The 15,780-nt window shown below is 35.2% G+C and overlaps 1 protein-coding gene across 20 annotated transcripts in view; it reads right to left on the bottom strand.

Moving 5' to 3' along the window:
* Positions 1–15,780, bottom strand: part of RIMS2 (regulating synaptic membrane exocytosis 2) — a gene marked incomplete at both ends in the record, with an annotated part of 602,684 nt that overhangs the window by 409,409 nt on the left and 177,495 nt on the right. For all 20 annotated transcript variants that reach the window (XM_081266168.1, XM_081266157.1, XM_081266187.1 and 17 more), the window contains one exon: positions 10,694–11,004. In XM_081266168.1, the coding sequence (XP_081122294.1) occupies positions 10,694–11,004 (311 nt within the window). The remainder of the gene's footprint in view (positions 1–10,693; positions 11,005–15,780) is intronic.

Raw genomic sequence — 15,780 nt, 5'->3', positions numbered from 1 at the left:
TATATCATCTTGAAAAGAGTCTAGCCAACTCAGAAAGGCTGGTAAAAAATAACGAGAAAAACATCCAAGAAATATGGGGTAACATAAAAAAAACTAACTTAAGAGTCATCGGGATAGAGGAAGGGATAGAGATTCAAACCAAGGGAACGAGTAACCTGCTGAATGAAATAATTACAGAAAACTTTCCAGAAATGAAAAAGGAAATGGATATACAAATTGTAGATGCATACAGGACACCGAGCATACAAAATCACAGTAGACCAACGCCAAGACACATTGTTATGAAGATATCCAACATACAGAACAAAGAGAAAATATTAAAAGCTACAAGAGAAAGGAGGCAGATTACATTCAGGGGTAAATCAAAAAGGTTAACAACGAATTTTTTATCACAGACGCTGAAAGCGAGAAGATCCTGGAACAACGTATTTCAAACACAGAAAGACAATGGATGCCCACCAAGAATTCTGTATCCACCAAAACTAAGCTTCAGGTACGACAACGAAATAAAAATCTTTCATGATAAACAAAAGTTAAAAGATTTTGCAGCCAGAAAACCAGCATTGCAAAGCATCTTGAGCAAAACACTGCGTGAGGAAGAAATGAAAAACAATAACCAAAACCATCAGCGGGAAGTGCCTTGGTAAAGACAGAGGGCAGGGGGAAAATTAATCCTGGAGAAACAAACTAAATTAAAAAAAAAAAAGATAAATAATCAAACATGGCTGGAAGTACAAACCATATATCAATAGTAACTCTAAATGTTAATGGCTTAAACTGTCCAATAAAGCGACATAGGCTGGTAACATGGATTAAAAAAACAAATCCAACAATATGCTGCCTCCAGGAGACACATCTGATTGGAAAAGACATACACAGGCTCAAGGTGAAAGGTTGGGAATAATATACCACGCACACGGTCCTCGTAAGCAAGCAGGGGTGGCCATCCTCATATCAAATAAAATCAACTTCAAGACTAAGTTAATCAAAAGGGATAAGGAAGGACATTATATACTGTTAAAAGGAACAATTCACCAACAAGACATAACAATTATCAATATTTAGGCACCAAATAATGGTGCTGCGATGTTCATAAAACAAATTCTCCTCAAGTTCAAGAATCAAATAGACCACAACACAATAATTATGGGTGACTTCAACACACCTCTCTCACCATTGGACAGATCCTCCAAACAAAAGTTGAATAAAGAAACTATAGAACTCAATATCACAATCAATAACCTAGACTTAACTGACATATATAGAATATATCAACCATCATCAAGTGGATATACTTTTTTCTCAGCAGCACATGGATCCTTCTCAAAGATAGACCATATATTATGCCATAGGGCAACCCTCAGTAAATATAAAGGGGTGAAGATAATACCATGCATTTTATCTGATCATAATGGAATGCAACTGGAAATCAATGATAAAAGAAGGAAGGAAAAATCCTACATCACATGGAAAATGAACAATATGTTACTGAATGATCAATGGGTTACAGAAGACATAAAGGAGGAAATCAAAAAATTCTTAGAGATAAATGAAAATACAGACACAACATATCAGAATCTATGAGACACAATGAAAGCAGTTTTAAGAGGAAAATTCATCGCCTGGTGGTCATTCCTCAAAAAAAGAAAAAACCAACAAATAAATGAGCTCACACTTCATCTCAAAGCCCTAGAAAAGGAAGAGCAAAACAAAAGCAAATGTAGCAGAAGGCAAGAAATAATTAAAATCAGAGCGGAAATCAACGAAATGGAAACAAAAGAAACTATTGAAAAAATTAACAAAAGTAAAAGTTGGTTCTTCGAAAAAATAAATAAGATCAACAGACCCTTAGCCATGCTAATGAAGAGAAGAAGAGAGAGAACTCAAATTACTAACATACGGGATGAAAAAGGCATTATCACAACAGATGCTACAGAAATACAGAAGACAATTAGAAATTATTTTGAAAACCTATCTTCCAATAAAATAGAAGATAGTGAAGACATCGATAAATATCTTAAGTCATATGACTTGCCCAGACTGAGTTAGGAGGATACACACAATTTGAACAGACCAATATCAATGGATGAAATAGAAGAAGCAATCAAAAGACTACCAACCAAGAAAAGCCCAGGACCAGATGGGTATACAGTGGAGTTTTACAAAACCTTTAAAGAAGAATTAATACCAATACTTTTCAAGTTATTTCAGGAAATAGAAAAAGAGGGAGCTCTTCCAAATTCATTCTATGAGGCCAACATCACCCTGATTCCGAAACCAGACAAAGACACCTCAAAGAAAGAAAACTACAGACCAATATCTCTAATGAACCTAGATGCAAAAATCCTCAATAAAATTCTGGCAAATCAGATACAAAAACACATCAAAAAAATTGTGCACCATGATCAAGTAGGATTCATCCCTGGGATGCAAGGATGGTTCAATATACGGAAATCAATAAATGTTATTCACCACATCAATAGACTTAAAGATAAGAACCATATGATCATCTCGATAGATGCAGAAAAAGCATTCGACCAAGTATAGCATCCCTTTATGTTCAAAACATTAGAAAAACTAGGGATAACAGGAACTTACCTTGACATTGTAAAAGCTATCTATGCTAAGCCTCAGGCTAGCATCATTCTGAATGGAGAAAAAATGAAGGCATTCACTCTAAAATCTGGAACAAGACAGGGATGCATGCCCTCTCTCACCACTTCTGTTCAACATAGTTCTCGAAACACTGGCCAGAGCAATTAGACAGACGAAAGAAATTAAAGGCATAAAAATAGGAAAAGAAGAACTTAAATTATCACTATTTGCAGTGACATGATTCTATACCTAGAAGACCCAAAAGGGTCTACAAAAAAACTACTAGAACTAATAAATGAATTCAGCAAAGTGGCAGGATATAAAATCAACACGCATAAATCAAAGGCATTTCTGTATATCAGTGACAAAACTTCTGAAACGAAAATGAGGAAAAACACTCCATTCACAATATCCTCAAAAAAAATAAAATATTGGGAATCAACCTAACAAAAGAGGTGAAAGATTTATACAATGAAAACTACAGAACCCTAAAAAGAGAAGTAGAAGAAGATTTTAGAAGATGGAAAAATATACCCTGTTCATGGATAGGCAGAACTAACATCATCAAAATGGCGATATTACCAAAAGTTCTCTATAGGTTTAATGCAATGCCAATCAAAATGCCAACAGCATTTCTTGTAGAAATAGATAAAGCAATCATGAAATTCATATGGAAAAATAAAAGACTCAGAATAGCAAAAGCAATTCTAAGCAGGAAGTGTGAATCAGGCGGTATAGCGATACCAGATTTCAAACTATATTACAGAGCAATAGTAACAAAAACAGCATGGTACTGATACCAAAACAGGCAGGTGGACCAATGGTACCGAATAGAGGACACAGAGACTAATCCACAAAGTTACAACTATCTTATATTTGATAAAGGGGCTAAAAGCATGCAATGGAGGAAGGATAGCATCTTTAACAAATGGTGTTGGGAAAACTGGAAATCCATATGCAACAAAATGAAACTGAATCCCCTTCTCTCGCCATGCACAAAAGTTAACTCAAAATGGATCAAGGAGCTTGATATCAAATCAGAGACTCTGCGTCTGATAGAAGAAAAAGTTGGCTCCAATCTACATATTGTGGGGACGGGCTCAAAATTCCTTAATAGGACACCCATAGCACAAGAGTTAATAACAAGAATCAACAAATGGGACTTACTTAAACTAAAAAGTTTTTTCTCAGCAAGAGAAACAATAAGAGAGGTAAATAGGGAGCCTACATCATGGGAACAAATTTTTACTCCTTACACTTCAGATAGAGCCCTAATATCCAGAGTATAAAAAGAACTCAAAAAATTAGACAATAAGATAACAAATAACCCAATCAGCAAATGGGCCAAGGACCTGAACAGACACTTCTCAGAGGAGGACATACAATCAATCAACAAGTACATGAAAAAATGCTCACCATCTCTAGCAGTTAGAGAAATGCACATCAAAACTACCCTAAGATACCATCTCACTCCAGTGAGATTGGCAGCCATTCTGAAGTCAAAAAACAACAAGTGCTGGCGAGGATGTGAGGAAAAGGGTACTCTTGTACATTGCGGGTGGGACTGCAAATTGGTGTGGCCAATTTGGAAAGCAGTATGGAGATTCCTGGGAAAGCTGGGAATGGAACCACCATTTGACCCAGCTATTGCCCTTCTCGGACTATTCCCTGAAGACCTTAAAAGAGCGCACTACAGGGATACTGCCACATCGATGTTCATAGCAACACAATTCACAATAGCAAGACTGTGGAACCAACCTAGATGCCCTTCAATAGATGAATGGATAAAAAAAATGTGGCATTTATACACCATAGAGTATTACGCAGCAGTAAAAAATGACAAAATCGTGGAATTTGCAGGGAAATGGATGGCACTAGAGCAGATTATGCTTAGTGAAGCTAGCCAACCCCTAAAAAACAAATGCCAAATGTCTTCTTTGATATAATGAGAGCAACTAAGAATAGAGTGGGGAGGAAGAGCAGGTGAAAAAGATTAACATTAAACAGAGACATGAGGTGGGAGGGAAAGGGAGACAAAGGGAAATTGCATGGAAATGGAGGGAGACCCTCATTGCTATACAAAATTACATATAAGAGGTTGTGAGGGGAATGGGAAAATAAACAAGGAGAGAAATGAATTACAGTACATGGGGTAGAGAGAGAGAAGATGGGAGGGGATGGGAGGGGGATAGTAGAGGATAGGAAAGGTAACAGAATACAACAGTTACTAATATGGCATTATGTAAAAATGTGGATGTGTAACCGATGTGATTCTGCAATCTGTATTTGGGGTAAAAATGGGAGTTCATAACCCACTTGAATCTAATGTATGAAATATGATATGTCAAGAGCTTTGTAATATTTTGAACAACCAATAAAAAATAAATAAATAAATAAATAAAAATTAAAAAAACTGAAAAAAATTATTTCCATTTATACCTTTTTGTTGGAAACCATGAATGAACTATGGGCGTGTCTGAGCCATTTCTAAGCAGAAGTGAGCCCCTTTGAGTACTCTAGGTATTATCTTACCTATATAAGACTGCTTTGCTACCTTGGCAAACATCCTGATCAAAGAGAATTCTGTAATACCTCAGAATTTATTGGCTCAGGCAGCCCTAGGTTAAATCACAACTCTACAGAGGTAGAAAGAGATACCAGTGTGCCCAACTAGCCTTGAAACACCAGCTGCCTGGAGGAAGAAGAAATATTGCACAACTGATAAGTCCCCAATCAGGCCAACTTCCCCACAGCCTCTGACTTTTTGTTTACCTTGAAGAACCCTTCCTCACAATAAATTCCTTTGATGTGTTTCACTATAAATAAAGCATTCGTGGACTTTTTCCCTTTCTTAGGATCAGACCCATAGAGTCTTTTCCACCCCAAAATCCCCTGCTCTCAATGTATTTCTTGTCCTTTGTTTTTATTTCTTGATATTACTTTTTCAGCCTTTTATTTCCAGCCAGCCCACATGTCCAAACGTTACTTATTCCCTCCCCACACAGGCCACTAGTGAGAACTTTTTATCTTACTTCTCTTATGTTCATGCAATTATTTTCTCACAACACATTTAAGATAACCCTTTTAAACAAGATTCATAAAAATTATGCCACAGTTTCATAGATCAGCTCATTAAAATAGGTTACATAGTCTTTAAACCATATGTAATCCATTAAATACATTTAAATACAACTTGTTTGGTTCTAGGTACACACTCTCAGCACTCTAAAAATATAGGCATCTCTTTATCTAATAAAAAGAGTCCTGTTGAAAGAAAAATTCATTCATTTTATCTAATTTCACAATGTTTTAAACATCTAATACCAATAAAATTTCAATGAAACCTGAAATTTTTAAAATGTAGCAAAAAAATCACCCTACAAATGATCAGATATTACTCAATTTGAACAACATACCAAACTATCTTTGCAAGAGCTAATGATGCCATGTAAGAGACCATAGTGCCTCATAAAATATTAAGAAAAAATTTATTGCAGAAGGCAGGAAGGAAAGAGTTGCCCACATCACCCCTCTACCATCTCCAAGCAATGCAGAACAGTTTGGAGAGAGAAACCTCCCACTTGAAGGATAGAGAAGGAATTAAGTCCAGGTCTCAGACTTGAAACCTACTACCAGACCTGCAATGATGAAACCTGATGCTGGGCATGGCCCCATAAATCAGGACCCAGACCAGCATCCACAGACTGAGCCTTTGGAACCATGTAGCTAAGGGACCAAAGGATTGCTTATACCATCTCTCCCCCAACCTCAGGTAGTGTAGCAGGGAACAAGACTATACCTGCTGGGAAGCAAGGTACAAAAGTTAACATAAGATTTTTGCCTTGAAGCCCAGGGTCAGGTCAACCACAGTGAGACCAAGGCCCAGTAAAAAGCAAAGGTCCTAACTATACCCAGATCATGTTACAGACAGAGCCTCTAGACCTATCCCTGCAATAAGCAAAGACTTGTTCCTCGTGGGATAGACATGAGTCTATGGTTTGCATCACTGCCAGCAGCAGTATAGGCCTAGGTATATCTGAGACAGTACAGGTACTTGCACCTATGAGAATCAGGTGCATCCCAACTTTCCCTTATCCTGAGTGGCTAAAGGACTGCCTTCACTAACACTACCTCAACCTTAGGAACAATATTCTATCCACTAAAGATTAGATATGGGACTAAGCAAAGGATTTTGCTCTGGAAGTAAGTGTCAGGCTGGTGAAACCTAACATCAGGCAGACTCTAACAGATCCATCCCCAGGCCAGTGCCAAGAATGGAGCCTCTAGAATAGCTGCAATAGCAGGGTGATAAATAGCACCAGTCTATCAGACTTCTATTCTAGTCAATATCACCTGTTACTGGTTGATATGATCTTGGGTCAATAGTTCACCTCATAAGTGGGCAGCTCATAGTACTATGAGTCCTACTTTGGTGTTGCACTGGTCTTGGTGGGCTGGGCTCAGGGCATGATACAGCATTGTGGCATTTCTGGCTAGAGAACTGTCCACCATTTCTCCCACAGACACAAGCAGCACAACACAGAGAGAATAGGTGTCTGCTTAGGGGAGGAAACCAAAGAGGAGCACTATCATGACATAAGAGCCTGGAGTTAATCCCTCCATAGTGCCTGACCAGAGGCTATTGACTGTAGACAAAATCTCTGGACCTCCCCCAGCCCCTGGGAGAGGCTTTTAGGGACAAAGTCCCCCAGTTCATGTTGAACATAACAGCATGGATTTGGAACAAAATTGGGCTTGAATCACCCTCTAGTGCTGAAAAAGTGACAGCATGCCAAAAACAGGCTCATGGCAAATCTAGACAGGGCATATCTAGTGGCAAAACAGCAGAAGTGACAACAGGCCCAGAGAAAATAAGCACCCTGTTTAGAATTTCTGAAAATATAGGCACAAAGATTTCAAAGACTGCAAAAAATACCTAATCTTTCCATGCATAGATCATGTCACATACCAAGAAATATCAAAAACTTTCAGGACCCTGTTGGCCTTACCTAACAGCCAAAATATTATGCCATACACCAAGAATATGAGTGAATTCTTGAATGGAGAATTTTAAACGCTTATATAAAGTAAAGGAACAATAATAAAACTAGAAATCAAGAAAACATAAATAAATGATTTAATACTCCTACAGAGAAACTTAACAATGAAATGGAATCAGTTTAAAATAAACAAATTACTGAACTGAAAAATACACTAAGCAAGTTTAAAAACACAATAAAAGGCATCAATAGCAGAAGACAACAGAAGAAAAAACGTGGGAGATCAAACACAATGTATTTGAAAATACAGAGAGGAGTAAAAAGAAAAAAAAGAACGAAAGGGAATAAAAAAAGCTTAAGGGAATTGGGAGACAGGATTAAAAGAGTAAATATTCAGGTCACTGAGGTTCAAAAGGGACTTGAGACTGCCAAAGGTCAGTCTTTGAATAAGGAAGTCTATTCAAAGAGATAATAACAGAATACTTCCCCAACCTAGAAAAAGATACAAATGTTCAGAGCAGAAAAGGTCAAAGGTTGCCAGTCAGATTAAATTCAATCAGGTCTACCCCAAGATATATTATAATCAAGCTCTCAAAAGTTAAAGAAAAGTTTCTTAAAGCAAGGGGGGAAAAAAGGAACAAGACATAAGAGTGTTCCAATTCACCTGGTACCAGACTTCTTGGTAAAAACTTTATAGGACTGGAGAGAAGGCAGAAGATTTTTACAGTACTGAATAGAGAAATTACCAACCAAGAAGATTTAAAAAAAAAATCTGAGATCATATATCTCCACCAGACCTATCCTAGAGGAAATATGACAGGAGTTCTTTAAACTGAAAGAAAGAGAAATTAATGAGTAAGAAGAAAACATCAGAAGGTATAAAACTCACTGGTAAGAGTTACTATACAGACAAAATCAGAATATTCTACTATTGTCCACATAGTGCATAGATTATTCATATCTTTAGTTGACTATAAAACAAAACAATTAAAATAATAACTACATTAATAATATGCTAAGAGAGAGACAATATAGAAAAATGTAAAATGGAACATCAAAATTCAAAATGTAGGCAGAAAGTAATCAAAGTATAGAATTTTCTAGTAAAACATTTTCATTTTCTTTTGTTTCTTATCTTCATGATCATGATATAGTGATATATTTCAAAATAGCTTGTAATATTCAAAAGATGTTTTGGTAAGCCTAAAATGAAACAAAACAAAAATCTATAAAAGACAAACCAAAATAATAATAAGAAGAAGAAGCAAGGAATCAAAACACTCTACTAAACTAAATCAATTAACCACAAAGGAAGATTATAAGAAAGGAAAGAGTGCACACTGTACATGTATGGAAATATCACACTGAACCCCATTAAAGATTAGTATAAAAAAGAGTGCTATTGTACATCATGACTATAGTTAATAATAATGTATATTTGAAAACTGCTAAAAGTCTTCTCATAACCAAAAAAATAGGTATAGGAGGTAATAATACATGTCAAATAACTTGATTTACCTTATTCCACAAAGTGTACATGTCAAAACATCATATTACCCACCATAAATAAAACATACCATTTTCATTTGTCAATTTAAATAAACCGGGAAGAAGGAGGAGGAGGAGGAGGAGGGGAGAGAGGAGGGAAAAGGAACAATAATAAAACTAGAAATCAATTTTAATGATTTTAATAAGACCTGACCTCTCAACAATTATCAAAAACGTAAATGGGTTAACTTATTCAAAAGACAGAGACTAAATGGACTTAAAACACAAGATCCAACTATATGCTGCTTATAAGAAACTTACTTTATATTATTTATAATGTTCAGAAGTGGCAGACACATTTCTGTGTGAATTAAGTAAAAAGTCATGCATTTGTGGGAACACTAGTCTAAATTATACTTATGGCATGATTCTAAACTTCAAATAGAAATACTTGGAATACCCAAAACAGCTTTTAAAAAGAATATTTAAAACAGCTTTTTTAAAAAGTTAAAGACTACCTGGTTTGAAGATAATATAACTCTACAGTAATCAAAACAATGTGGTTTTAGAATACAGATTGATCAGCGAAATGGAATGGAAAATCTACATACAGACCCACTCAAATGTTAAAGAATTTGACAAAGAAAAAAAGCCATTCGGTAGAGAAAAGATTTTATCTTTTCAACAAATGGTATTGAAACAACTGAATATCCATGTTAAAAAAAAGACATTTAAATCTTCCTGTTTGACCACACACAAGGTTAACCAAAATTGAATAATAGATCTAAATGTAAAAATCTAAAATTATAAAGCTTCTAGGAAAAATATAAAAAAATATTGTTTTCTCTTTATTTAAACTAAAGTTATAAAGCTTCTTGAAGGACTTAGAATAGAACACCTTCCACATTTTAGGGTAGGTAAGGATTCCTTAGACAAGACACACAAACCACTAATGATAATAATAACAAATTAGACATCATCCAAATAAAACATTTTTTTCATTGAAAATTTGTTAAACTGTTTAAGTTATACTTCAAGAAATTTCAAGAAGAAATATTTACAATACATATAGCTTGAAAGGGAATATCAACCACTCTTATAATTCAGGAATTTAAGTGCAAAAAAATAAATGGTATAGACTCTTCACAAAGAAAATATGTGAATGGTTAAAAAATACAAGAAGAAATGTCCTATGCCATTATTCAAGAAATACAAATCAAGACTTCAGCATGATACTTCAAAGCATCTTGAAAGACTAGAATTTTAAAAAAGTATTTATTTCACTTCTTTATCTGGGAAATCTATCTGATAGCACTCCGACATCAAACATAAGATTGTCTAAACCTATCACAGCTCAAGTCCTGAATATCATGTTTAGTATTTATGTAAAATATTAACATTTATAATATGTTCCATGTTTTTTTTATTTCTGTTTGGAATGAGGATTAAGAATAATATATTCGGGCTAGCACTGTAGCTCAGTGGTAGAGCTCTTGTCTTAGCACCACATAAAATAAATAAATAAAATAAAGGTATTGTTTCCATTTTACAACTTAAAAAAATATTTTAAAGAAAAATAAATTCACCTAAAGATTAAACAAAATGTTTACCTGTCTGAAGCTATGTCACTGGCAATTTGGTGCTTCATTCCTGACCCATTTTTAATAGAATCCTGTCTTGTGAGCCCATGAGAACGACTTTTCTCCACTGCCGGTACAGATAAGTCACCTGGGGGTCCTTGGAATTGGGCCTGCTCACGCAGTTTTGCTTTCTTCTCCTGAGGCGCCTCCTCATTTCGCAGTCCTCGAAGAACTTTTTGATCAGATTGCTGTGGTATATTAGATCCACTGTTATAAAACCATGCTCCTGATTTAGTGAGGATTTCCTGTTGTTTTCGGCACAAATTACATACCCACATAACCTGTATGTGAAGACACAGGGAAAAATAATTAATGTTCCCAAAAGTAAAAAAAAACAAAAAGAGAGACAGCAATTTGAGCCAACAAAAAATTTTATGGTTGTCTATCTAAAGTTAAAATGCAATCAGATTAACTGCTACTATAAATTAAATAATTTATCCTTTCTTTCAATTTTGCCAGGATAATTACAATAAAATAGACAATACTTATTGACAGTACAAATACCAAAGTATAAAGCATCAAATTACTAGTTTATTTTTATGTAATGAGAGGCATGATGTAATATATAGAAAAAGGATTTTGAAGCTAGATAGTTGAGTTTAAATACCAGATCCAAGATTAGAAACTTTGCAACCTTCAGCAAGGTACTAAACCATCATATCTACAGAATTTAGCTTCTTTAACAATAAAATAAAAAGGAAAGGATATGATAAAAAAATACTTATCTTCCCATATTTTATTGATAATTAGAAATAATTTATATGAAATGTCTTGTACAATACCTGTTATATAATACACTTCCAGTAAATTAGCTGTCAATATTAATCTATCACCAATTATATTATATGCTCCTTGATGGGGTTTTACTTCTTTAAAGTAGCTCCTAATGGTTAAAATAAAGCTAAGAACATTGTTCGGCTCAAAAAAAAAAGTATTAATTACTCATTATTTGTAGTAGTACATTTTTTAATATGGTAAAAAAAGAACATAAAATTTACCATCTTAATCATTTTTAAGTGTACACTTCACTAATGTTATATATAATTACACAGTTGCAAAATAGATCTCTGACACTTTCCTTCAAAAACTGAAACTCTACACACATTAAACAACAATGTCCCTTTCCCTAAGTCCCCTGACCCTGGTAATGGCTATTTTATATTTGATTTTTTGATAGAAAAGTTTTTCAGACTGCAAGAATCTAAGAATATTGTAATTAATATCTGTGTGACCATAAATATGCATGCCTGTAAATCTCAACTCATAGGGTAGAGCCTTTTAGTTTTACTAGTACTCATAATTATCAAAAAACATCTTGACAATTCAAGATTATTTATAAACACACACACACACACACACACACACACACACACACCTTTCAATCCTAAATATGCCTTATAGCATTAAAAATAATACAGTAATTCAAAAAAGGAAAGGATTATGAGTTAAAGACTGATGTTAATGAGGCCAAAGCCAACCTCATACGATCAAGTTAACTCTGCACAGAAAAAGATTTAACTAGACTCCACTTCTAACCATTACCAGCCTGCTTATGTAAATTTATTTATTGGAGAAGAAATAAGGAGAAGAGTAAAAATCGATCAGTGTACTCTGTAATATGACTAGAAAATTGTGGAATATTATGGCTATTCAACAAATTTATTTCCTTTTCCTCTTATAAACATTTCCTTATATTTAGTTATTGGTGGCTATGGTTTTAAGACTATATTCAAGCCAATGGATTATAAGTGAGATAGTATGTGCCACTTCTATGACCTATAAGAAAAATTCTCACATATCACCTTCATATTTTTCACTCGAGACATTAGTGATTACGGAGCAACAGAAAAAATGAACCTGGAAACTCAATGAAAATTTGGAGGAACCCTCAGCTGATTAGTCACATACAGACTTCATAGAAGTCAGAAATAAATTTCTATTATGTTGAGCTACAAAGATTTTTTTTTTGTTTATCTTTTATAGTTGATAGCACTAGCTTAACTAATCTACAATCATTTTAAAGTACATATTCTATTGAATGTGTATCACTATCACAAACTTTGTATTTGAGAAAAATGCATTGGTAAAAGAAAGATATTTAAAAACTTCAGTATGGTTCACTGATGCATAAGAATCAGTTGTACACATCTCTTCCCAACTTCATACTTCATGAAATGTATTAGCTTGGTATATGTTGTTCCAGGATCTTCTAGCTTTCAGGGTCTGGGTTGAAAAATCTACAGAGATCCTAATTGGTTTTCCCCTCTATGTGATCTGATTCCTTTCTCTTGTGGCTTTTAAAATTCTATCCTTATTCTGTATAATAGGCATTTTCATTATAATGCCACAATAGGTATATTTAGACTACAGAAATTAGAAAATGCTATAAACTAGAGCTAATTCTAACAGAAAACAGGTTTTTTTGCATTTATGAACACATCACTAAATATGTCTATTATATATTCTACTAAAAGAATAAGACTATATTCCATATTAGTAAATGAACTTGGATGGAGCTATAATTTGCCATAAAAATTAATTCAGACCATAAAATTCCAATTTATTTACAGATGGACAAATAACTATTAAGACAAATTCTTAATTATTTATGAATTCATACAATATTCACTAACTGGCTAATATATGTAAGACACTACGCTAAGAGCTGATGAATACAGCTGAACAGACATTTTTCACTGTGGAGTTTATAGTGGGGAAGTCAAGCAAATAAATAATTGTACAAGTATTACTTATATCAGTTATGGTGAATACTACAAAAGGAATGCATTCACACCACAGATTTCCTTAATGCCTTCTCCTCTGGCCCAGGTTGTGTTTGAAGAAAAACAAGGAGGCAGAGATCTGCAAGAGGCCTGCAAGTCCAGAAAGACTCAACCACAATATTACCCTAAAATGTTCACATCACCATGTTCATGTCCATGGTGTCTTTCTCTCAAGGACATCTGGGTTACTGAACAGCAAGCTCCACCTGAGCACTGCCATGGTGGATTTTCAAAGTTCAGGCACGGGCCCATAACCTAGCAGAGTGTAAGGTTTTCAAACAAATTTCTTAAGCAATTAAGAGATCACTGTGATCTCTACATAAGAGCCTTCAGTACTACAAACACAAATCAGAAATTTGCTTCATGCAGTAACCCTAAATAAACAGCAAGACTTTTCCAGATTCTCCATGAAGAGCAAGAATGGCATCTCTAGCCATAGTCACATTTGCAGGTTGAAAGAGAAAGTCTAATAGGTCTTCTATAAATCTCTCAGCAGGTAGCAGCAGTACAGACAAAGCTTAAACCTTGAACATTTTTAAGTTTTGGTTGTTATAAACTTTTCTCTCTTGGCTGTAGTTACGGCTTTGAAAAAATTACAAAGAAATGCAGATTATTTCTCTACCTTTGATCTGGTTTTTCTCAACAGCACACTAACCGGATTTTTCTATAAAGCCACCTTACTAGATTTTAGAATGCTGACTAGCTCCATTGAACAAATTCCCTATTTCTACCCCTTCCTCTGATAGAATTTTAAAAGCCAAGAAAGGCCTAGAGGTTAACTAATTCATAGTCTAGGTTCCTCATTTGAGGACTGTGCTCCACTATTAAATTGCCCTGACTTAGATTCCCACAGGCAGTGCAGACTCCTCTTAGTCTCCAAATAATCTTCTATTTAGCCATGACCCAAGCTACCCGTAATACAGATTATTCTGCAAAATCACCTCTACCCACACTATGGGGAACAAGAGGAGTTGTTGGAGGGACATGCAGTAGTTTATATGTTTTTCATGCCAAAATAGACCTAAGGATAGTTGTGGAAAGCTAATTCTGGCCTTTTCTGACTTTTCTTTACCATGACACATTGCCAAATCCACTCTGAATGACCTTTGCCTCAGGTGAGTGCTAGGGCATCCTGAAGAATGAATCCCGGCAGGACCAGTACACCCATGCCGGACCCTAGCCCCAGGCCCAGAACCTCCCCACCAACCCACACAGGAACCAAGGCACAGGTCCTGGCCCAGGACTACGGCACTGACCAGCAGACCCACCTCAAGCAAAGCCTCAGGCCTAGGACCACGCCTCCCACTCACACAGTAGCCAAGCACAAGGTTAGTCACAGGACCACATGCCTACCAGCAGACCCAGGACTGAACCCAGGCCTACTTCCACCTACATCTTGGGACTCTGCAGCCATCACCAAAGCCCTCCCCACTCATTATAATGAAAATGCCTATTATACAGAATAAGGATAGAATTTTAAAAGCCACAAGAGAAAGGAATCAGATCACACAGAGGGGAAAACCAATTAGGATCTCTGAAGATTTTTTTAACCCAGACCCTGAAAGCTAGAGGATCCTGGAACAACATATACCAAGCTCTGAAAGAAAATAGATGCTAACCAAAAATCTTATATCCAGAAAAATTAAGCTTTAGATTTGATGGCAAAATAAAAACCTTCCATGATAAACAAAAGTTAAAAGAATTTACAATTCAAAAGCCTGCACTTTATAGATCATCCTCAGAAAAATATTCCATGAGGAGATAATTAAAAGGAAAAAACAATGAAAAGAGAAACCAAGTCAAGTTAAATACAAAAAATAAACAAAATGACAGATCATACTAATCATGTTTCAATAATAACCCTGAAAGTTGACGGCCAAATTTCACCAATCAAAAGACATAGACTAGTAGATTGCATTTAAAAAAAAAAAAAAGACCTAACAATATGCTGCCTTCAAGAGACTCATCTCATAGGAAAAGACATCCACAGACTAAAGGTGAAAGTTTGGGGAAAAACATACCACTCACTTGGACTTCAGAAACATGCAGGGGTTTCCATCCTCATATCAAATAAAGTAGACTTCAAGCCAAAGTTAATCAAAAGAGATAAACAAGGACATTTCATACTGCTTAAGGGAACCATTCAAAACAAGACATAAAAATAATAATTTTATATGCCGCAAACAATGGAGCATCTATGTTCATCAAACAAACTCTTCTCAAGTTCAAGAGTTAAACAGACCATAACACAATAATTCTGGGTGATTATAACAT

Source organism: Spermophilus citellus, assembly GCF_964194105.1.
Source record: "Spermophilus citellus genome assembly, chromosome: 14".
In the NCBI taxonomy this organism is placed as follows: domain Eukaryota; kingdom Metazoa; phylum Chordata; class Mammalia; order Rodentia; family Sciuridae; genus Spermophilus; species Spermophilus citellus.
Note: the sequence above shows the minus strand (reverse complement) of the source record. Positions and strands in the feature narration are given on the sequence as shown.